At 35.9% G+C, this 23,573-nt stretch overlaps 1 protein-coding gene across 1 annotated transcript; it reads left to right on the top strand.

The window, feature by feature from the left end:
• The first annotated feature begins 168 nt into the window (after positions 1-168).
• On the top strand, positions 169-21,662 carry papolg (poly(A) polymerase gamma). Its single transcript, XM_015007748.2, has 24 exons — positions 169-513; positions 3,410-3,568; positions 6,422-6,488; positions 6,569-6,650; positions 9,082-9,191; positions 9,288-9,341; positions 9,464-9,575; positions 9,648-9,737; positions 10,223-10,361; positions 10,449-10,521; positions 11,980-12,100; positions 13,307-13,391; positions 13,680-13,733; positions 14,527-14,646; positions 14,720-14,829; positions 15,219-15,340; positions 15,436-15,593; positions 16,540-16,694; positions 17,016-17,200; positions 17,275-17,358; positions 18,133-18,192; positions 18,263-18,366; positions 18,444-18,544; positions 19,319-21,662. The coding sequence occupies exons 1-24, from the start codon at positions 497-499 to the stop codon at positions 19,492-19,494; spliced, it is 2,538 nt and encodes an 845-aa protein (XP_014863234.2). The 5' UTR covers positions 169-496; the 3' UTR covers positions 19,495-21,662.
• The last annotated feature ends 1,911 nt before the right edge of the window (positions 21,663-23,573 follow it).

Below are 23,573 nucleotides of genomic sequence, written 5' to 3'. Positions count from 1 at the left end.
ATTCAATAAATGACCGTTACGAGGGTTAAAACAGAGTTTAAAAAGCGTTTTTAAGAAAACGAAACACGCTAGTTACGTAACAGCGTCAGTCCGACGTGATCACGTGATCTGTGGCCCTCTGTGAGGCGGTGCCTCTTGACGGTGGTTGTTCAGCGTGGTGCACGCAGACGTCGGGCAACAAACACCGTTACATTTGTAGTTTGGGATCTAAAAATAACCCATAACAGCACTTAAACGCGTGCTTGGCTCGCTACCATTTGTCAAAACTCTGCTTGGGGTTGGAGGATAAATTAGATATGAATGTTCCTGCGGGATTTCGAGCGGATTCGTTAGCTCCCAAGTAGTGATTCCGGTTCAGTGGGAAGGTTTGAACTGTTCTCTGGAAAGTGACCATTGTTGAAATCAGGTCGAGGCTGTTGTCATCCCCACTGGCTGACTTTCTTACTTTCTTTTTTTACGTATTTAAAACAAAAAACATTGCAAGTTTTTTAGTGTCATGAAAGAAATGTCAAGGTAAGTCATGCATGCGGGACGGTTTGTACTTTCTGAGCGGGTTTTCTGCTCGCGTTCATGAAGAATAGGCTAAAAGCTAATGTTAGCCAGCTGTCACAACAAGGCCTGCAGCCGCCGTTTGCTGCTTAGCTTCTTTGTTGTTTGTAAACTTTTGCAGAAAATGAATACATACACCTTAATGGTTTTTGTTTAGGTAAATGTAAAATATTAATGACTTTAACCGGAAAGGGGGTAATTAGTTAAAGAGCCGCTTCCGTATCGGCCAGCAAAAACTTGCCTACCTGCTAAATTAGCTAATTTGTTAGCTCTTCCAACCTGTTTGTAGCCTCTCAGCTAGCAGCCTGACTGAGGTTCATATTTAAACTTTTTGTGCCATTATTTTGTTAAAGCTACTCAAACTTTTGAAATGTACAAAAATATAATAGTTTAAGCTTGTTGGTGAAGTAATACTAATTACGCTCATTGCTGTCAGTGAAGAGTTTGGAGTTTTCCCGGCAATAAGTCTCAAACTGATCAACTTAAAATGCTAGCAGCTTCCAAACGGGAGACATTCAATAAGTTCTAAATTGAAATAGTATGCCAAAACAAACAATAGCTTTTCGTTATTACAATTTTTAAATCAATTGTTATGTAAACTAAAGGAGTTTTGTATCAAAACAAACTATTTCTTTACAGGGTGCATTAAAATGCTTTATAAATGATGCCAAAATAATATATGCAGGTTACAATTAAAACAGTTGTCTTTTTAAAAATATAAAATTTTGAGTTTTAGTGTTTTTGAAATCTGAGCTATGTCACAAAAGTGTTCATTAAAAAATGATCAAAAAAATATTCTCAATGTTTCCAGCAAATTATCTAACTTTTCACTGATTATGACAAATGTAAGTCAAAGGTAATTTGAAATATTATATTTTCACAATTAAAAATTGAAGCAAAAAACATCCTGCCATTAAATTAGAAAGTATTTATCTTCAACCACAGACAAACTTTTACAGGTGTTTATTGTATCATGACATCAAATGTGTAATGAATTATGATTGCTAAAACATGGAAAATCCAAATATTGTGAATAGCACATTCTTGTAGTTGTATGTCAAAACAAATCATTTTAAATGTATTAAAATGTCTTTCATTATTTCATATTGAGGTGACTTATGCAGGGTAAAAATAAAGACATTTGCGTCATTTTCAAATTTTAACTTCTGGGATGATTAATGTCACTCAATTTACACTGATATCTGATATCAAAAATGGGGAAAATTTGTTAATTTAGTTATAATGTTTCTTTATTCACATTGAGGTCAAGTTTGCTACTTTAGATTATTATAGTTTAAATATTATAAAGAGCTTCCGAAAACATTGTGTATAGTTTTTGTCAAAGTAAATTCTGACAATTAGGATATGTATTTTTTTGATACCACACTTTGCTTGGGCTAGAAAAGTACATGCTCACCTCTTTATTCAGCTGATTTTTTTTTACATGCATATCTATTTGTTTGGCACATTTAAGCACTACGGCAATTAAAAGTTCTCATGATGAGAATATAGTGAAAATACCAAAGGTCTGCAGTGGCAGAAGTAAGGAAAGCAGGAATCGTTGAACTGCAGATCATAACTAATGTTTCAGTTATAAATCAAAGAAAAGTTCAAGCATATCGATTTTTAACCTTGATTTAAAGGAAGTCGGTGTTTCAGCAGTTTTCTGGAAGTTTATTTCAGATTTGTGGAGCATAAAATCCAAACGCTGCATCTCCATGTTTGGAAATTTGACTTGAACCTGAAGAAGGTTGATGCAACAAGAGCAGATCTTTAATGTAATTTAGTGCTAAACCATTCAGTGATTTATAAACTAACAGCAGTATTTTAAAGTCTATTCTTTGAGCTACAGGGAGCCAATGACTTTAAAACTGGTTGATGTGCTCTAGTTTTAGTGAGTAAGTCAGCAGATTGATTGATTGATTTTTTTTTTAAGGCAGACCTGTAAGAGCATTGTTACAGCAATCAATGTGATTAACGACAGTGACATATACGAGTTTCTCTAGATTTTGCTGAGGCATTTGTGATTTAATCCTGAAAATGTGATGATAGAAGGCCGACTTTGTAACCGTCTTTATGCTGTTCTGAAGGTTCAGGCCTGAACCTTCAGATCAAAATCTGAAGGTTTGAAAGCTCAAAATCTACACCCAGATTTCGAGCTCGATCTCTAGTTTCTAGTTGTAATTACTGAAGCTGTGATTGTTCCTCTGTAGGTCTAAAATTAATAAATTCAGTGCAAACTATTTAGTTCATTAAAAAGTTAAATTCTGCTGCAGGTTGACTGATAGTAACATGTCTATTTAATGTAAACAAAACTAAACACGGTTTAGCTATCTATGTTTACCAAATTTCTCATGGACATGTTTTGTCTTGATCAAAACCAATTCTTACAAATCAAATAATGTGGAGAAGATCTCGCATTTAATAAGTATTTCCCTGTTGGGAAATATCAGTTCTTCACTAAATGTCTCAAAACTCCTCTTTATATAGTAACAATAGTCACTATAATCACTTTTTATTTGAAGGAAAACCTAAAACAACCATTTCTGAACATTAATTTTCCATCAATTATTGCTTTTTTATTCGTATCACTAGGCTGGGAAGACCAACTAAAATCCCTCATTGTTGCTGTTATCGGTTTATTTCTACCGACAGGAAAAATCTGTTCGGTACAAATTAAATTTTGATAGACGTCTCTTCTAATGGCTGAAATTTGGTCAAATTGTTGCCATGGTGCAAGTGAAGCGTGTCAGAATATCTCCCTCAAATGTTGGTTAAAAATGTCTTAATGTTTTAGTTCAAGCTGTGGAAACGTTATTAAGGAGTAATTTACTGTGTTTTTATTTTCTCTCTCTCGCAGCGCCATGCCTGGTGGGCAGCAGCCTCAGAAACACTATGGCATCACCTCGGCCATCAGCCTGGCTCCCCCACGAGAAATAGACCATTTGTACACCAAGAAACTCTGTGACGCTATGAAACCTTTCGGTGTCTTTGAGGACGAAGAGGAGCTGAACCACAGGTGAGGTTTTCACTTTACTTTAAACCACATTAATCCAGACTAACCCTGTCACAATTAATCAATTAGAAGTTGATTTTCATTCTGATACTTTAATGCAGGACAATTTTGTTTACAAAGATTTCACAATCCATTTTATTTATGGTTTCGGTTGTGTGTAGGTTTTTATTTTTGTTCATTGTTTTTGGTTGTTGCATCTTGGCCTGTCGGGATTAAAACGTTTTGCAATAAATTGTCATAAAAACTATACCGTTAACGATGATATCGTTATTTTGGACCATTTTCAAGTAATGTATTGATAATAGTATAGTAATTAATTTAATTTTGTGAATAATTTTTTTTATAGCCAAACTTTTGTTTTGTACTGAAAAGCCAAGTTTGTTGCACACAAACCAGCTTTTAATTTATTAGATAAATTAATTGATATTTAATTTATTTATACAATTTATTTCTTAAGTTGTTCAACTTAGAATATAGTCATTTAAAAAAATTATTTGGATCTACAATAAAAAATATTTCGCTTTTCAAAAAAAAAAAATGCGTTGATTTATTTGCTTTATTTATGTTTTTCTTGGCCCATGAGAATTTTTGACTTGGTAAAAAAGTTTGGACACCCCTGCATTATGATGTCTCTATTAACAAAATTTCCCTTTAAAAGTATTAACTAGAATGGAAATGATCAAGCTCATTTTTTAAATTTTTATGTGATTAATTGCTTATTGCAACAGGCTTAGTCGTGTTTTTATATACGTTTAAAATATCTTTGAGTGAGGTGTTCTTTACTAAATTAAAGTTTATTGATCCTTAAGAAAGTGAACTTACATTATTATGTCATCAAATAATTACTTGAAAATGGTCTCAAAACAACAATACTATTATTTATCGCAATAATTACCGGGGTAATTTAACGTCTAGATATTTGTTTTTGTAAAAAAAAAGAAACATTAAAGAGCCAGCCAAAATCTCATGTTAATAAATGTTAAATGTTTTTGGTTAAATGCTCACTATTAATATTATTAATATTTATATTTGTTATTTATTATTTATTAATTGTCCTTAACTGCAAGTGTGCTCACTTAAAAATGGCAATTCTAAAGATTTTTCATTTAATAATTTAAGTCTTTTTGTACAATATTAGAAATGCTTTAAAAGATGAAAATAAATAAATCATTAAATTTTTTTAAAATACAAAATTAAAACATTTTATACACTAAATTTCAATACTGTAGCATAAAACTAAAACTATACCACTTGATTTTTGGCCCAAACGTATTTATGTCAATGTCAAATTACATTTAAAACAGCAGTTGACCAATTTACACCGTCATAACATGAAACAAATATTAAAGCAATAAAATACAGAAATATTAAACATTAAACGGAAAACGAGTTGAATAAAAGTATAAATAAAAACAGTAACTCAAATTGACAAAATTTACAAAGGTTTAATTTTACCTTTAATGCAAAATTTATATTTTTGGTGTAAAGTTTTGGCTTATTTATTGCTCTGAATGTTTTTTTTTTCCACCAAATGCCTTTTTTTCCAGAGTCTTCATACTCCATTTAACGATTAATCGGTTGCTAACTTAGTTGACGATTCTTCTGGTAATCGATTAATCGGATTAATCGTTTCAGCAGTAGCTGCATCACTGCTTATCAACGCATCGTTTGAGTTCTGCTTTGCTTAGAGTTGGGTTGTGAAGGTAACCGGTCCAGGAGGGAAACCCAGATAAATCTCTCTCTCTGCTGCTCACACCTGGGCGAACCCAAGGTGATTTCAGGTCGGCAGAAATATAAAGTCTTTCTGCTCCCTGTGTGACCTGCTTGGAAAACCTCCAAAGGGAAACTCCCAGGAGGCTTTGCAGGAGCAGTGGCTCCACTCTGAGTAGGGCTGCAGATTACGATTATTTCAGTAATAGAATATTCTGACGATTTTTGATTAATCACATTTTAAAAATTCACATTCTGGAGAATTTTCACTTAATTTGGTCTTTTTTGTTCAATTTTAGAAGTACATTAAAAATACAATTTTTTTGTTTTGTTTTTGAGAAAATTAAGATTTTAATGCAACAACGTAGCAGTTTAGTGAATGTTTTATTATTTGTAGCAAATGATGGAGGTAAAAATATTTCTAACATCAACATTAAAGCTCAGGTTACGTTTTTCATTGTTGGCATTTTTCTACATTTTGAGTGTCTTTGCTCTTCACATGTGGATAAATTAGGCTAATTTCTGAGTCGGTCTGTCGCAGTAAATCATTTAATCGCATGATAAACTAAAACAAACTCAGTAATTTCAATTTGTTTATCGTTTTTCTCTTTTCTCTCTTTCTGCCTAAAACTGGTTGATTAAAGTCTTCAGTCTGGTGCTTTTGTCTTAACTAGCCCCCTTTTTTAAAGGATAATTTTGTTTACATAGACTTTGTAATTAATTTTATGCATTTCTCTTGTTTTGTTTATTTTAGATATTTAAAATGTCTTCCAGTTCCAGTGTTAAATGTTCATTAAAATTTAAAGTTTATTGATCTTTGAGAATGTGTTCTTGCTTTATATTATTTGAAAATGGTTTCAAAACAACAATATTGTTGTTTATTGCAATAACCTCTGGGACAGTTTATGGTTTGTTAGCCTCTTTCTGAGTAACATTTCTTTTCTAAACTACATTACTGCTCAGAGTTTAGGGTAAAACCCTATTTTTATTTTCTTTTTTTACATGAAAACGTCTATGCTGCATAGAGATGTAACAGTTTGCACCTGTTTAATCCACTAAAAATCCTATTTTATTCCCATCTATATGTTTGATAAAATAGCTGATTTTGTAAAGACGCCCATGCTGAACTTCTGTTTCTCCTTTCAGACTCGCTGTTCTTGGGAAGTTGAATAACTTAGTTAAAGAATGGATCGCAGAGATCAGTGAATTAAAGGTACGTCTGTCTGTTTCTTGGATGCTGAGGATGCGAACTCTCCATCGTTTCTCTCACTCATCACCATTTCTGTCCTGCAGAACCTTCCACCGTCTGCTATTAGTTGTGTTGGAGGAAAGATTTTTACATTTGGTTCATACAGACTTGGAGTTCACACAAAAGGTACGTCGTTATTTCTGCACCATAGTTAAAGCAAAGTCCTGGGTGCTACGTTGCTTAGTTCACATTTGTCAAACTCGAGGCCTGTGGGCCAAATCCGGCCCGCCGTAGCTTTTTATGTGGCCCTCTAGATTCTAGACTAAACACTAAATGTGCTTAAATATCATGTTATCAATCAAATCATTGCAGTTTTTATCTGTTTATTGTCAAATTATATCAATCAGTCCCTCTAGTTTCTTGAGAATTATCGTGGAAATGTACACAAAAATCAATAAATACCTGATACATAATTGGGAGTTTATTGCTGATTTTTCTCCAAAATTATTAAAAACTTTACTTGTACTAAGCAGCTGCTTCAGCCTTAATTGATGTGAGATTATAGTCCGTGATCTATGTAGTGAGTAATAAAAAGTCGCACTTACCGTCATAAATAAGTGCAAATATTTCTAGATTAGTACCACAAACACTTTGATTTTTATTGCAAAAAATCACAAAAAGTATCACGAAATCCTGGATGGACTGAAAATATGTTCAGTAATATTTAATTTTAAGAATTTATTGATATTCTAATAGGTTTTATCAGTACATTTTGGCTCAACCGGCCCTTTAATGCCTTAATGATCTGGCCCAAAACGTAAATGAGTTTGACACCCCTGCACTCATTCGGTTCACCTTAATTCATATTCCACTTAATAATTTATATTATATTTGTATGCTGCAGAACCTGAGGAGGCGGTTAATTCTTTGAAATCAGAAAGTATTTAAAACACAAGAACTGAAGTTGAGCACAATGCTGTCATGTTTTTATGCCATCAAAGCAGATATTTTGGCTCGAAAGTCCAACAACAAGATTAAAGTGCTCATCTGGTACCGGTTCTTTTTGGCTTTGCGGTGAAAAGGGACGGAGCATTCAGCCAGAGCCATAAGCAGGCGTCTGACTCCATTGTGTTTTTAAAAGCTCAGTTTGTCGGCTCATTAGAAGCTCCGGCCTGCTTTGTTAGGTTCTTTTGTTCTTGTGTTTTTGTGACAGTGAGGACTGAACCGTTTGTGTCCATCTGCTCAGGAAAACAACACGAGCAAAAGGTCAAATATATGCATGCAAAACTCACCTACAGCTCTGGAAAAAATGAAGAGTCCACTGCACTGAATCCCACTGAAAACCTCCTGGTTACTCCATCAAATACTGATTTCTGAACTCTTCCTGAGTTAAAACACTAGTTTTGTTGTTTCTAAATGAATATAAACTTGTTTTCTTTGTGTTATTGGAGGTCTTAAAGCATCTTTTTCATTTTGACCATTTTTCATTTTCTGGAAATAAATGCTAAATTTTTGCTTGGTATTTTAGGAGACATGTTGTCAGTAGTTCATAGAATAAAAGAACAATGTTCATTTTATTCAAACAGACCAATAAAAGTAAAACCAGAGAACTGATCATTTTAAGTGATCTCTTAATTTTTCTAGAGCTGTATAATGGAGGAAATAAGTTTATTTTATTTTATTGGTAGAATTTTAAGAGTATTTTTTAAGAATACTACTCGGGAGAGGGGGGGGGTCTCATTTATAAAACATTGCATAGGATCTGTACTAACACTGATGTCCACCAAAATATAAAATATGTCATAAATCCATCATAGTTGAGTTTTTGTGCCAAAGACATTTTTTTTTGTCTTAAAGCTGCAATATGTGACTTCTATAAAATGAAATATATTTGTTTTACATATTTGATTAATCTGTCTCCATGCCATGGTGAGATATAAATTTATTAAATGAATTCATAAAATTTATGAATTTCATAAATATTAATTTATTAATTGTAATTTACTTAAACTAATTGATTTATTTAATATGATATCAGCTAATCTGTTAAAAATTGAGCTCTCTGCCTTCTCCCAGTGGTAGAAACATCCAATCAGAACCAGGGGGCGGGTCTTAGCGCTGCTAATCACCCTGCCTCCCTTGCTCTGTTTCACTGCAGCTAGTATAGCTTGTTGTGAATGCGAAGGCTAGTTAGCATAGCCACAGATGATTTTCTGGAGCCAGCGCTAAGCCCCGCCTCCTGGCTCTGAGTGGTTGATTTTGCTCGGGACAGATCGATCTTTTAACAGATTATGTGTCATAGAAAACTGTCACAACATGTTGAGTGTTTCAACAAATAAGTAAACGGTTTTATGTTCTGCAGCTTTAAATCTTTGGATAAATTATTTTTCTGTACGGTTTTGTAGAATATTCATATAATGTCTTGATGATGATAAACTAATACTGAGAAATGTTCACACTGCTGAGGAAGCGTGTTGACCAGTGTGTGTCCTCTGATAAAATTTCTTTTTTTTTCCACTTGTTGGAGATTAATGTCTCTGCTCTTCAATGTCAAAATGTTTTAACTATTGAACTTGATACCATTTAGATGACATTTATTATTTATTATTTGTTGCAGGAGCTGATATTGATGCCTTGTGTGTGGCGCCGCGGCACGTAGAGAGAACCGACTTTTTCCAGTCTTTCTTTGAGAAATTGAAACAGCATGAAGAGATCAAGGACCTCAGGGTCCGTATTTAACTAAACAACCTGCACTTGTTTTTAAAAGTGAAAGTTTTTATCAGTTTTTTTGTTATGTTTTTATCTGTTTCTCTTCTCCTCCAGGCTGTTGAAGACGCTTTTGTACCTGTGATAAAATTCAAATTTGATGGGATTGAGGTGAGCTGTAAAATCGCAGCCACACAGTTACCTTTTTATTTTTAAATATTTGTATCGTTTTTACAGTAGCATCACAAAATATCACGTTGAAACTCAGAGTCCATATGGGTTATTGTTTGCAGATTGACCTGCTTTTTGCCAGATTGGCCTTACAGTCCATTCCAGACAACCTGGACCTGCGGGGCGACTCCATCCTGAAGAACTTGGACATTCGGTGCATCCGAAGCCTCAACGGTACGCGGCTCGGATCGCGTTCAGACGGAGTCCTGGTGCTCTGAGTTTATTAATTAGACTTTATTGTTGCAGGTTGTCGAGTAACCGATGAAATTTTATACCTGGTGCCAAACAAAGAGAACTTCAGGTTGACATTGAGAGCCATCAAACTCTGGGCGAAACGTAAGTAAATCAACAGCTGATCACATGTTTAAGGCAAATTCAGAGCTGGGTAATAACCAGTTACATTTGAAATAAATTTACTTTTAGGAGTATTTTTATTATGCTTTTTACTTTTACTTGAGTAATTGTGTTATGAAGTGTTTCTACTCTTGAGTAAAAGTTCTGGATTTTCTACCTACTGAATGAAAAACAAACATGTTTTAACCAGAACTTCATAAAAACTCAGACACACACCTGCAGTTTTTTTTGTTTTATACGTTTTATATTGAAAGAAACTGATTTGGAAATTTTTTTTCTTTTTCCTGACTTTATTATATATTTTTGTTACTTATATGAATTATTGTCATTTTGGTCCTAAACATACCAAAATTTGCATATTATTTTATATTTTGGTCCATCTGATGTTGAAGTAGTGATGCCCTTAGTGATGCTCAGTTTTTGGGATATTTACGACCAAACGTTTCTTGTGCTCTTCGTGGCTGCAGGCCGAGGGATCTACTCCAACATCCTGGGTTTTCTGGGTGGAGTTTCATGGGCCATGCTGGTGGCCCGGACCTGCCAGCTCTACCCCAACGCCGTAGCTGCTACACTCGTCCACAAGTTCTTCCTGGTTTTCTCTAAATGGTGAGTTCAGAGGTTCGTCGTTGCTCTGGTTAACTTCAGTTCTCCAGCATTTATTTACTGTGTTTTTGTACTTTCTCCCCTCTGCAGGGAATGGCCGAATCCTGTGCTACTGAAACAACCTGAGGACAGTAATCTCAATTTACCTGTTTGGGACCCCAGAGTGAGTATGAGCGGCGGTTTGTTTCTGGATGAGTTTAAGGAGAAGAAGCTCCTGAGCATTTCATTCTGCTAGGAAAACGCAGCTTTAACCATTCAATAAAAATAAACAAGAACTGCAGAAAAGACTCTGAAATAACTGATTTATTTCAGTTCAAGAAGTGAAACTTGGTATAAAGATTTATTACATACAGAGTGGTGTATTACAAGCTTTTATTCCTGTAGCGTTTTATAAATGGGCCTTAGTGACAAACAAAACGTTCACGTTCTCTGGGAAATATTATACAAACTCTTTTTTTATCATTTTGAAGATTAACTTATGTAGAAACCGGCTGTTTCAGAGTGCTGCAGCCAAGAATTGTGATGGAAAGTTAAATGGAAGGAAAAGCTGTGGTAGGAAAAGTGCACAAGTAACAGATGTAGCTGCAAAAATCGTGAAGAGGAGTTTTTGCGATTCACTGCAGCCTCATTGTACAGATGTATCCAGAATGTATTTTTATTAGTGTTGTGTAGTTATTATTATTATTATTATTATTATTATTATTATTTATTTTCTTAGAAACTCAGGTTTAGGGGTTTATTCACTGAAACTTTTATTACTCTGTAGCAAATCCATTTTAATTTTTACCTTTTTAATTGAATTACGATTGAGCAACCTGTGAAATTCAAATTCACAAAGTTGCATCTGTACTTTTGTAAGTTAGATTACATGTAGACGTCCTAATGTCAAAAGCTGCTTTTTATTTGCCGCAGTTTGATTTTTATTACTTGTATCCAATAGATTTCTACACCAGGGGGCGCTGCAGCATATCTTATCTCTCAACCAGGGTGTGAGCTGGTACTTCTGTTAAATAAAATAAATGTTTATTTGCTCATAAATCATTCTGCTACCAAAAATAAACTAACTTTTTCAAACATTTGTGTAAAGTTTTGTGTTCCTTCAGCAATAAATGCATTTGAATAATTTGTCTGTCTTATTTTAATTTAGTCCAAATAAATGAAAAGTCATGGAAAACATTTGTAAAATATGCAGAAGCTTTTTTGGGAGATGAAGACTTGGAGAAACTAACTGAAGAAGTAAACTAAATTGTAATAGTTTGTTCTTTTTTGTTGTTGTAATGTTTAAATAAACAATAAATATCCAAATTTAGTTCTGAGCTGTAAATTATATTTTCATACTTAATGATTGTTTACTCCGTATTTGTTTATTTTTGCTTATATTTAAATGTCTTTCATAAATGCAATTGAACTAAGACATTTTAAAGCATCACATAGTTTATTAGAAGAGCTTTAGCTCAGCTCTATTGTGGCGTAAAAGTTTATAAAGTTGTTCTCTAATTTCTGCACATGAAGGAGGACATGCAGTGGAAACATGGAAGTCATTTTGTCCGGCAGCGTGGGTGTGTTTGTGTTCTCGTCTGTAAAGAGAATCCAACTCTTGTTCCTCTTTTTTTTTTCCCAGGTGAACCCGTCTGACAGATACCACCTGATGCCCATCATCACGCCTGCGTACCCCCAGCAGAACTCCACCTACAACGTTTCCACGTCAACGCGCACCATCATGACGGAGGAGTTCAAACACGGTAATGCTGCTTTGTTTTCCCGGAGACATTGAATGTCTCGCAGCTCCAACTCTCCAGAGCCAGATGCGAGTTTAATGTAAACGATCCGAACGCGTTCGCTCCGGATGTCTGGCAATTAAAACGTCCCGCCTTATTAAACCGTAATGTTTTAGGGTTTCTCTAACCTGCTTATTTTACTGTTTTTTTTTTTATTGCTTGATTTAGACAAAATTTGTGTATTTTCTCCAAGTATTTTGTAAAAACACAGCTGGAACAAGTGGACAAAATTAAATTACAGTAAATCCAGTTTCAATCATTGAGCTGATTTTTTTTATAACATTTTTAGGCTTGTCAGCTGTGATAAATCTAATACATCTTTACTAAAATGTGTCACTTTATTAAATAAAACTGATCCAAAAGCAGAATTCAGATAAACTGAGGGATCATATTTCTGAGTAGTCTTGTGCTGCACTATTAATTTTATTATACATGTTACTGTGCAATGACAATAACTCTAGTCTAATATTCAAATAGTGATGTTGACTTTATTTTAACATTAAAGTCAAAAATATCTAAATATTTCATAGTGTTAGAAAAACGCAAACTTTGTAAATTTAGGTGAAGAGCGTGTTGAAAGATTATTTGTAAATTAAATTTAAATTACATTTAATATTTACATTTTAATATTTGAATTTAGAATTGGTTTAAATTTAAATATTACTGAAAAGCCTATTTATTTCAGGAGCTTCATCATAAAGTGAAACATATTGTAGATTAATTACACACTAACGTTTTATTTCTCTTAATTACAGTTAATGAAAACATGACATATAAAATTAGAAAATAACATAAAATACATGTATTTTTTAGAAACAAAAACACGGGATTGACAAAAAGTATGTTTAAAGAGTCATTGTTGGGTATTTTCAAGACACATAATGACACTTTACAGCAAAATCAAGTAACTGCTTCCTTCAGTTATTAAAAACAAACATGACTTTAAAGAAATTGGGCGTCTGTCTCTTTAAGTAAGTCAATAATGCTCCTCCATGAAGCCGTTTAGTGCCGTTCTTAGGCCTGATATGATGAGCTTTTCCACCAGGTGTTTGCTAACTGCTGCTGCCGCTAGTCTGTAGGAGCTGAGTGAGTGTTTGGCTCTCGAGGATCGGACTCGGAGACTCGTCCTTTAATTTGACCTCTAGTCACTCGTCTGTTTGTCCTGAACAGGTCTCAGCGTCACAGACGAGATTCTGCAAGGCAAAGCAGAATGGCCGAAGCTCTTTGAGCCACCCAACTTTTTCCAAAAGTACAAGTACGTCTTTGTTGTTTGTTTTTTGTTCAGATGTATCTTACAAAACAAGAACTGCCTCCAATGCTTGAGGATGAGGTTTCCTTTACTCTAAAATATTCAAATGCAGTGGGAAAAAAAGTTGTTGCAACCACAGAATAAAATGTGGACGGCCTACATAACGGATCAAATCTGGTTCATGAGGCTCAACTCTTTACATCCCAACATTTGACAGATATTTAAGGGAATTCCTCAGATCACTGATGACTCGAAATGTTTTAAGGTTTCTCTAAACATGTTTTGTCCCGACAGGCATTACATTGTTCTTACTGCCAGTGCATCCACAGAGGAAAACCACTTAGAATGGTAAGTGTTACTGGTGATCCTCATTTCTACTCTCTGAGCTCAAAATGTTTCACTCAGTCGTCTGATTTAACAGAAAATCATCCAACTTTCAGTAAAAACATGAATTGGTAGGAAATGGCAGCTGCTTCGCTCTTAGCTGGAAAATGTGCATTAAAAGATTTTTGTTTCAAGTCTTGATGTACAGCTCTGGAAAAAATGGAGCCCTCTGCTTCTGAGTTAAAACTTTATTATTGTTTCTAAATGAATATAAACGTGATTTCTTTGCATTATCTGAGGTCTTAAAGCTCTGCATCTTTTTCGTTATTTTGCCCATTTCTCATTTTCGGCAAATAAACACAAAATTTTTGCTTTGACTTTCAGAGATATGTTGTCAGGAGTTCATAGAATAAAAGAAAATGTTCATTTTACTCAAACATAAACCTATAAAGAGTAAAACCAGCATAAAGTAGAGGTGGGAGATAAATTCATACTATTGATTTGTTTTTTTCTTTTAGGATTTAATTATTGAAAAATCAGTTTTTTATTATATTATTGTTTCCCTATTTCACCGTAGAGCTGCCATCGTATTTGACAATATTTATTTTTTTCTCTGTTAAATCAGGTCAGCTCTCAGAAGGGAAGGTTGAAATAAAACCAATTTTTAAAAATGTTTTCTGTCATCTGTAATTTCTTTTTAAGGAAAATAAAATCTGATTTTATCGCCCAGCGTTGGCATAAAGGTTTCTGCAGATCAGACTTCATCTGTTAAATTTTAAAGAAGATGAATCTCACTTTGCTTCAACGCTTCTCCCAGGATCGGCCTCGTAGAGTCGAAGATCCGCGTTCTGGTGGGGAACCTGGAGAGGAACGAGTACATCACGCTGGCTCACGTCAACCCGCAGTCCTTCCCCGGCTCCAAAGACAACCGCAACGAGTGAGTCCCCGCGCTCACGACGAGTCCAGGTCGGGCCCTGAAAACCGTTAAAATTTGTGCTTTTCTGCCGCAGAAACGACTTTGTCTCCATGTGGTTTATTGGGATCATCTTCAAGAAGGTGGAGAACGCAGAGAGCGTGAACATCGACCTCACGTTTGACATCCAGTCCTTCACAGACACGGGTACGGCCTCCAGACGCTAACGTAGCTTAGCATAGAGCTGTGGCTTACGTACACAGTCCCCAAAAGTTGTACTTGAGTAAAAGTAGCACAACGTCAACTTGTTTTTACTCAAGTAAAAGTAAAAAGTAGCAATAAAGGTATTTGGTAAAAAGTTTACTCAAGTACTGATCACCTGATCAAATTATCAATCATTTAATGTTTAAATGTTGCATCATCAGATGGACCAAAATATAAAGTTTATGTGGAGATTTTGTTTATTTTAAGGACTAAAATGACAATAACTCATAAAGTAAAAAAATCAGGCCATTTTTTTTTATTTAAATCGGTTTCTTTCAATAAAAAACTATCAAAAAGTTCCTCCTTTGCTAATTACATGCATTTCCCTGTAGTGTACAGACAAGCTAATAACATCAACATGCTGAAAGACGGGATGAAAATCGAGGCGACGCACGTGAAGAAGAAACAGCTCCATCAGTATCTCCCCCCCGAACTGGTGCAGAAGAAGAAAAGGGTTTGTTGTTTTGCGTTTCTTTTTGTTGTTAGTACTTGTTTTGTGTTGTTTTCTGTTTCTCGTTTTGTTTATTCTTTCGTTCTTCTCCTCCGCAGAGCATAGCGGAGCTGAACCGAAGTTCGAACGGTGGAAGTTCGAAGCGGATCTCCCTGGACAGCAGCCATCTGGACAGCTCCAGAGACACCGACTCAGGGACGCCCTTCAGCTCCCCGAGCAGCAAACCCCTCAAACCCGCGTCGGACACCGACGAAGGGTGCACTTACTTTTTAAATGCCTCGTTCTGTTCCTCCTGGAAGTCGAGAATGCAACTGTTGATGCAAATTCACTCATTAGTCGCAAGTTTTACGCAAATCTGACCAATCTCCTTAACATTTCTTCTTCTTCTGCTGTGGAGTTTAACTGCAGCTTTTTATCCACAAATCTGTTACCACCAGAACTTAAGAGTAGCAACACTTCAACATATTTTTACTCATGTAAAAGTAAAAGGTAGCCGTCCAAGAAATTACTCAAGAGTAAAAAAGTATTTGATAAAAAGTTTACTCAAGTACTAACTGATCAAATTATCATTTAACATTTAAAGATTACATCATCAGATGGACCAAAATAAGAAGTTAAGTGGAAATTTTGGTATTTTAAGGATGAAAATGACAATTATTTATATAAATAACAAAAGTTAAAAACAATGTTCCAAATCAGTTTCATTCAATAAAAAACTTTGAAACTTTAACAGAAACTGCAGGTGTGTGTCTGAGTCTGGTGAATTTCTGGTTAAAACATGTTTATTTTTTCCCTCAGTGGGCCGAAAATCCAGAAATTTTACTCAAGAGTAAAAATACTCCTTAAAGTACTTTTTTTTTTCTTCAAGAAAGTTACTCAAGTAAATCTAACTAGTTACTACCAAACTCTGATTAAGGGTTCTGTTTTAAGAAATGGCTTATTTGCGTAATTTATGTAAAAATCCTCTTTTTTTCAGAAATTTCAGTGTTTTTGTCAAATCATGACAAAAATAAACTTAAAAAAAATTAAAAAGTTCAACTTTGGCTGCAACTTTTAGAAGAAGGTGCAGCAACAAAACAAAAAAAAATCAACATCCTGGAGGACTGGTTGTTTTTATGTTTACATCTCGTGAAAAATCCATCTATTCTTCCTTTTTTCCTTCCAAAGATCTGGTGTTGACTTTGTCCCCTTCCTGTCCGCAGAGTGAGTCCGCCAAAGCAGATTTGCCTGGAGACGTCTCCAGCGCCGAGCGCAGCCGCCGCCACGCCTCAAACGAGCGCCGCCGCAGCAGCAGCCGTGTCATCGAGCGCAGCGGCGGCGGCGCAGCCAGTAGCATCAGCTGCTGCTACAGAACAAGGCGAGTTCATCTGATTTTGGTTTGATCAGAGCATCAGCAGCTTATCTGAGAAACTGACATGTCCAGTTGGACCTGAATGCATCACAACTTCTCACAATTTATCTATCCTTCCTTCTTTCTTTCCTTCCTCCCAATAATCCATCTATCCCTTCCTTCCTTCTTTCCCTCTCTCCTTCATTCCTTCTCTCCCTCCTTCCCTCCTCCCTCCCTGATGTCACAGGTTTCCTCTGCATCATTTCTTGTGTTCAGTTCCTCATCTTCTGTATAACTGATATTTCCCAGTGGACCCTGAACGCATCGCTCCCTCTCCTCTCCATGCAGACGCCGCTCACTGCTCTCCGCCCACCGGATCGTCCATCAGCGGCGCCCTGAGTGACGCGGTGAAGCCCAGCAGCCCTAAGGAGGAGCCCAACGGCCTGGAGGAGCCTCCCGCCCCCGCCCCCGCCACCAAGAGGCCGCACTCGCCCACGCAGGACGACCTCGCCAAGAGGCACAAGGACGCGGACGTGAGTCTTCGGTTCTGAACCGGCTCAGAGTTCTGGTGCAGGGGAAGCTAACTGGTTCCTGTGTTTGGCTGCAGGCGGTGCCCAGCGACGACTCGACGTTCAAGGAGCCGTACCCGCCGTCGTCGGACTGCAGCCCTCATGGCGAGGCGCCCGGCACCGTGAGTCGTCCTCCATTTTGTTTTCTGCTGCAGCTCCGATGGTCTGGATTTTAATTTAGGTTTGGAAAAGTTTGGAAAGAAGGAAGGCCTGGAATTCAAGGCTTGATTTTTATTTCTTACAGCCTTTTCCTCCAAACAAAAACACTTCTACACTTCCGCCATCCTTCTTGTCTTCTTCCATCCTTCCTTTCTTACATCATTTTGCTACTGTTCTCCTTCCCTCCTTTCTTATTTTCTTTTTCCTCCTTTCTTTTCTAAATTCCCTCCATGCTTTCTTCCTTCCTTCTGTCTTTTCTTTCTTCCTTCCCTCCATCATGTCTTTCCTTCTTCCTTTTCTCCTTTCCTCCATCTTTCCTTCCTTTATATCCTTTACTTCCGTCCTTCTCTCATTCGATTCGTCCCTTCTTTTCTTCCTTTCCTTCTTTTTCCTTCCTACTTTTCCATCTTTCTTTTTCCTTCCTTTCTTCTTCTCCTTTCTTCCTTCTTTCCTCTGTTCCTTTCTTCCTCCCTCCCTTTCTTCCTTCCTTCCTTTCTTCCTCCCTCCCTTTCCTCTCTTCCTTCCTTCCAGAAACTCATCTGCTCGTCGTTTTCGTTGAATCTCTGTTATTGATAAATTATCTGAAGTAAATTTATGGTGAATTTGAACTTTGAACTGATCGTTTTTCAGCCGTTTCCAGATAAAATCTCGATGTTTTGGTTTCAATCTGCCGTCGGATCTTTTAGAGTCGTGTTGATGAACAGAACGTTGCTGTTTCTTCTTCTTCTCTCCGCTAGCCGCCTCACTCTGGATCAAAGGCCAAACCCATTCCAACCATCGATACCTCGAGAACGCAGGTATTTATCTCGGTTTCATTAAACGTTTTGGCTCATTTTATCTTTCAAACGTCCCTGTTGCCGTTTCCAGAGACTTCCCAGCATGGAGCTGCCTGACGCCTCGTCGCCGCTGCCGACCAGCAACAGCTGCCGCGTCGTGAAGAACTCCATCAAACTCGCGCTCAACCGTCACAAGTAACAAATTTAACCCGTTTCTGAACGTTTCTGGTTTTCTGGGCGACGCCGCTGAGGTTATGTCTGTGTCTGAGCAGCGTCACGCCGCCCAAGCCGCCGCTGTTCGAGGGAACGCTGAACCCAGACGCTGCGGCCGCCAGCGAGGAGAAGGGCATGTCCATTCCCGTCATCGGATCAAGTGAGTCCAACTCTCCTCCGTACAGGAAATGTTAAAGAAGAGCTTCAAATTATGAAAAACGCAAATTATTACCAAGTAATAGTTTCTAGTGCAAATATCTTAGTACACTTTAAATAAGATACAAAAAGTAACTTAAAATAAATGTTTCTGTTAAATATAAGAGCTTGTTTTAAGTAAATAATTCCCTAAAAAATTATTTCCCCCTTAAGTTACAGAATTTTATACACAAACGTTTTTGTTTAAATGTAAAAGGATATAATCTGATGCACTTTGGAACCTTATAGAACTTTTTTAAATAGATATTTAAAACAGAAACTCTAAACCATTTAAATAGAAAAATTGGTTTCGGAATTGAAAATTGTTGGAATCAAAAACGGTTTCTGAATCAAATCGTTTCTGAATCCAGAATGTTTGGGAAATTGTTTTTGAATTGAAATTTGTTAGTTAAAATATTTCAAATCTGTATTTTTTCTGAATCCAAAATGTTTCTGAATTGAAAAAATTTTTTGAGAAATATTCCTGAATCCAAAATTTTCTGGCTCAAAAATGGTTTCAAAATCCAAAATGTTTCTGAATCTGAAATTTTCTGAGTTGAAAATTGTTCAAAAATTATTTTTGAATTAAAAATTGTGATTCAAATTTTTTCCAAATCAAAAATTTTTCTTAATCGAATTGTGACCCTAAAAATTTTAATTGAGCTGCTGTCTTTGCTAATATTTAATATATTTGTTGAATATGTATTCTAAGATATTTTAAATATTCTTTCCTCGGTAGAACATGCGGCCCCTAAGCACACAGCGCCCCCTGTTGGCAGCTCCATCCCCACACTGGTCAGCCGAGTCGCCGATCCCCTGAACGGCGCGACCTCTAAACGACCCCACTCCCCGTCGGTGGAGGAGCAGGCGAAGCGGCTGAAGGAAACAGAGAAGGCCCGGATCCACATAGCCTGAACGGGCCGCACCAGAACCGTGCCGCCGCCGCAGTGGGCGGAGCCTCCACAGTCGAGCCAAACGGCGACATTTTGGATCATCTTCAGGTCGGTCTGTGCGAACCGTGACGCAGCAGGATGGAAGCGTCGGCGCAGACGTTTCGGGTTTTCTTCCGGCGCCGACCCGCTCAGAGACACGAGAACTACAGCAGCAGTTTTTTACTCCGTCTCCTCTTCCTTTTCCATCTGTGTTTCACAAACATAGCCCTGGGAGATGAGCTGTTCTTTATGTCAGATTCCTTTGTTTCCTCCTTTCTTTCTTTTTCAGATGATGTTTTAATAATAATTATAATAATAATAAAAAAATAGGCGCTTCTTCTTATTCACTCTGCTGGAGAGAGAGAGCTCATGTTTGGTCATTCTCCCACATTTCCTTCACACCCGTACTGTAAATGTTGATGTACATAACTTTTTGTCTTTAAAAAAAAAACACACAAAAACAAAAGATCATCAAGTCTTTTGATTATTCTATTGTAGTTTTATCTAAAAAGAAAAAGTTTAAAAAATTTATTTTTGGTTTTTTTTTCTTTGTCGCTTGTACCAACAAATCGTCTCCATCCCTGGAATGTTTCCTTTTTTTTTTTTAGCCGCTATACGAGTTCGATAAGAGCAAACAGAAGCAGCCTGTACGACAGGAATGGAAATGTTTTGTTTTTTGTTTTGTTTCTTTTATCTTTGTCACATCACAGAGCGACCAGCCACAACGCTGCGTACCGTGTCTCTGTCCCGTGTTTCGGTGAGTTCTCCTCATAAAGATCAGCAGGTAAGTGCTACCAGAATGTGTTTAGTACCAGTTTGGCATTTTTCCACCTGATTGGCAGAAAGTCAGGAGAACTGGATCCACCACGTCCGTACCATTACGATGGAGTGTTGGGGCCGCACTAAGAAAACAAAATAATAAAATGACAAGAATAAAGTTGCGAAAATGAGAGAATAAACTGGTAGTCATTAGGGGAATAGTAATATTGCGAGAACTAGTTATAAAGTTAATCTATTACTTTATAACTGAAGTAATATTATGAGAAGAAAGTCAAAGTATTCTGAGAATAAAGTCGCAGTACTATGATTTTATTCTCGTAAAATTACATCTTTATTCTGGTAATACTGCAACTTTATTCTTACTATTCTCGAAATGTTGACTTTATTTTCATATTATTTCGGTTTTATTCTGGTATAATTTCAACTTGTAATATCACTTTATTCTCTTATTACTTTGTTCTTGTATAATTTTGACTTTATTTTCTTAATGCATTCTCGTAATATTACAACTTTATTTTTGTAATTTTATTTTATTTTGTCATTTTTCATTGCGTGGCCCTAATACTCCGCCGTGATTCTGTTTCTCTCCAACCTCTAACTGTAAAGACTCTTTCGGATCAAACCGAATCTCATATTGGTGATTTTTTTTTTTCTTTTTGTTTTGTAGTTTAAGAAAATCTTTATTTTTGTTTTTGTGTTAAGTTTTGTTTTGGATGACTGGCTGGCTGCGTGCAAGCGTTTAGCGATGGCTGCGTTGACGTGTAAGAGAGAGAATATTCCCTTTGTTTCGGGTGCTAACCCTCTGCGCCTCCTGTGGAGGTTCTTAGAAGGCATCTTGTGGGTCCACAGGTTGAGTGGGTGTCAGTGGGAGTGGGTGGGCTGTCCGGAGATGCGTCCACTCCACCCCCACCCTGACCCGCCCTGTAGACGCCGAGTGGCTTTGTGTTTGATGTACGTGTCGAGTGATGCTACTACTGACGCTCTTTCTTCATTAATGCTTCTTTTTTTTCCAGAATCAGTTTCCCAAACTAAAATGTACAGAGGGCTGTTTTTTTTTTGTTTGTTTTGTTTTGTTTTTTCCAAAAAGGCATCTTTTGTCATTATTGGGGGTTTTCTTATCACATTATTTATATATGCATATTTGTACCATGTGATCTTTTTGTTTTAATAGCATTCATAGCAGCTAGGTCTTTTTTTTTTTTGAATATCTGCACCACTCTGTTTCAGACGACTCATTTCTGCTGTTCAGAAACATTTAACACAAGTCATTTAGATGTTTGTTTCTAAAATGTATTGAAAGGGTATTTTTGTATGTGTTTACCACTTCCTTTAAATGAATCATACATCCATTAAACCCCTTAAAAAACAAAACCGTCTGTCTTTATTCATTCATTTATTTTGATGTGTTCCAATATTCACCCTAAAGAGAAAATAAATGTTGAAGTATCTTAAGAGTCGCCCTGGGAACGAAGGATCTCCAGTAGCAGTCGGTTTCACAGTGATTCTGAAGAGGACTCTGACTGAACATTGTTGCTTTATGACATTCATGACGTGCTAACCGCTCAATAGCCGTTAAGCAGATGATTTGCAGTCATATATTTTTATTTGAGAATTTGTGTCACTAATCAGCTGTTCCCAGTTGTAAAAACACTTGTTGCCGTGGTTACCCATCATAATCCTTCCAGCTGCACTGCATCCAAAAATGTCTCGACCAAAAAAATAAATAAAACTATGAATAAAATTCTACAAAAAATAAATCAGAGCCAGAGTTATAATCGTTTGTGGGTTTTATTTCATATTGACTTTTTGTCTAATTCAGTTTTAGGTTTTAGAATGTGTTTGCTAGTTTTATTAGTTAAATGTTTGTTTTTTTCATAAAGATCAAAGTATTGTGATTATGTTTACATCGATTTGGTAAACAGGAGACACTTTAAAAAGTTTTCAATTATTCTTGAACAACAAACTGACTGGTGTTTTATCTCAACTTGTGCTGCCGCCATTTTGTGGACTAGCATTAGCGCCGCAGGTGGATTATGGAGTGCCATAATTTGTCGACAACTGATGTAAAAAATAAAATAAAATAAAAAATCACATCAGTTCAAAGGACTGATAGGTTTGTAAACACAAAAAGTGAGAATATATCTGTAATTTAAAAAAGTTTTGGTTTGATATACACAATAGAGCTCCACTCAGTTTTCTCCAATTAACTTTTTTTTAATTTATTTCGGTTAACGAAAATGTATTCTCAATTTCACTTTTTATTTTGTCAGTTTTAACTATAGTGATCAAAACATTCATTCTGGATCAATGGGAAAGCATATCACTCATTTTATTTGAACTTTGTCTTTTTGGTTTTTGTGATTGAGGATTTTCTTTAGTCCAGGCTAACTAGCAAGCATGATGGTGACGTCATCATGCGGGATTGTTTTACTGTTGGTGTATGACATGAAGTGGATGAAATAAAGAAATAACTTAAAATACTTAAACATGACCTCTGTCAACAATGATTGTTTTTATTTTACAACAGGCATTAAAACTGCTTTGGTATTAAATATGTAAATTAAAAATATATATATTCTCAGAATATTTGCTGGTCAAATACCAAGTCAAGACAGATTTTAATAAAAGAAGAAAAAAACATCCTATTATTCAATGACATGTTTTCATAATTTTTCTACTTCACTAACTAATTAGCTAACTGGTTGCTCTGGATTTTAATTTGGGATATAAACTTTAAAGGGAGGCTAAATACAAATATGTATATTTTTTCCACACTAGCCTCTTTACATTATTTTTTTAAAACCATTTGCATAAAGATACATATTTAATCATAATAAATTAGAATATACATTCAATGAAGACCATTTGTCTTGAAAACTTACATTTAAACAGGTATTTAACAAACTTTTGAGGTTAGATTTCTGTATTTTGTTATTGTTAGCATGATGCAATATTCTAATTTTAAATATGCTTTTAAAATCATATCCGCCTGTATGTAATTAAGCTACATAATGTGTTTCACTTCGTATTACAGTTTCTCAAATAAATTTACTTTTTAATAATATTTTTAATAATATTTTAACTTATTTAAAATTTTATATTTATATACATATACGTACTCTTTTAATGTGATAATCCGGAAACATTTAGGTCGGGGGTGTTTCAAAACCTTTCGTCACCGCTGCTGAGCGATGAGGAAGCGCTAGCTAGCTAGTAGCACCCCGCACTATGGTGAGGCCCCGCCTCTCCAGATCCTTTTGAGGCTTCTGATTGGTCCATTGG

The sequence above is a fragment of the Poecilia mexicana genome, unplaced genomic scaffold, assembly GCF_051168715.1.
Source record: "Poecilia mexicana isolate PSO_F unplaced genomic scaffold, ASM5116871v1 scaffold_15, whole genome shotgun sequence".
NCBI lineage: Eukaryota > Metazoa > Chordata > Actinopteri > Cyprinodontiformes > Poeciliidae > Poecilia > Poecilia mexicana.
Note: the sequence above shows the minus strand (reverse complement) of the source record. Positions and strands in the feature narration are given on the sequence as shown.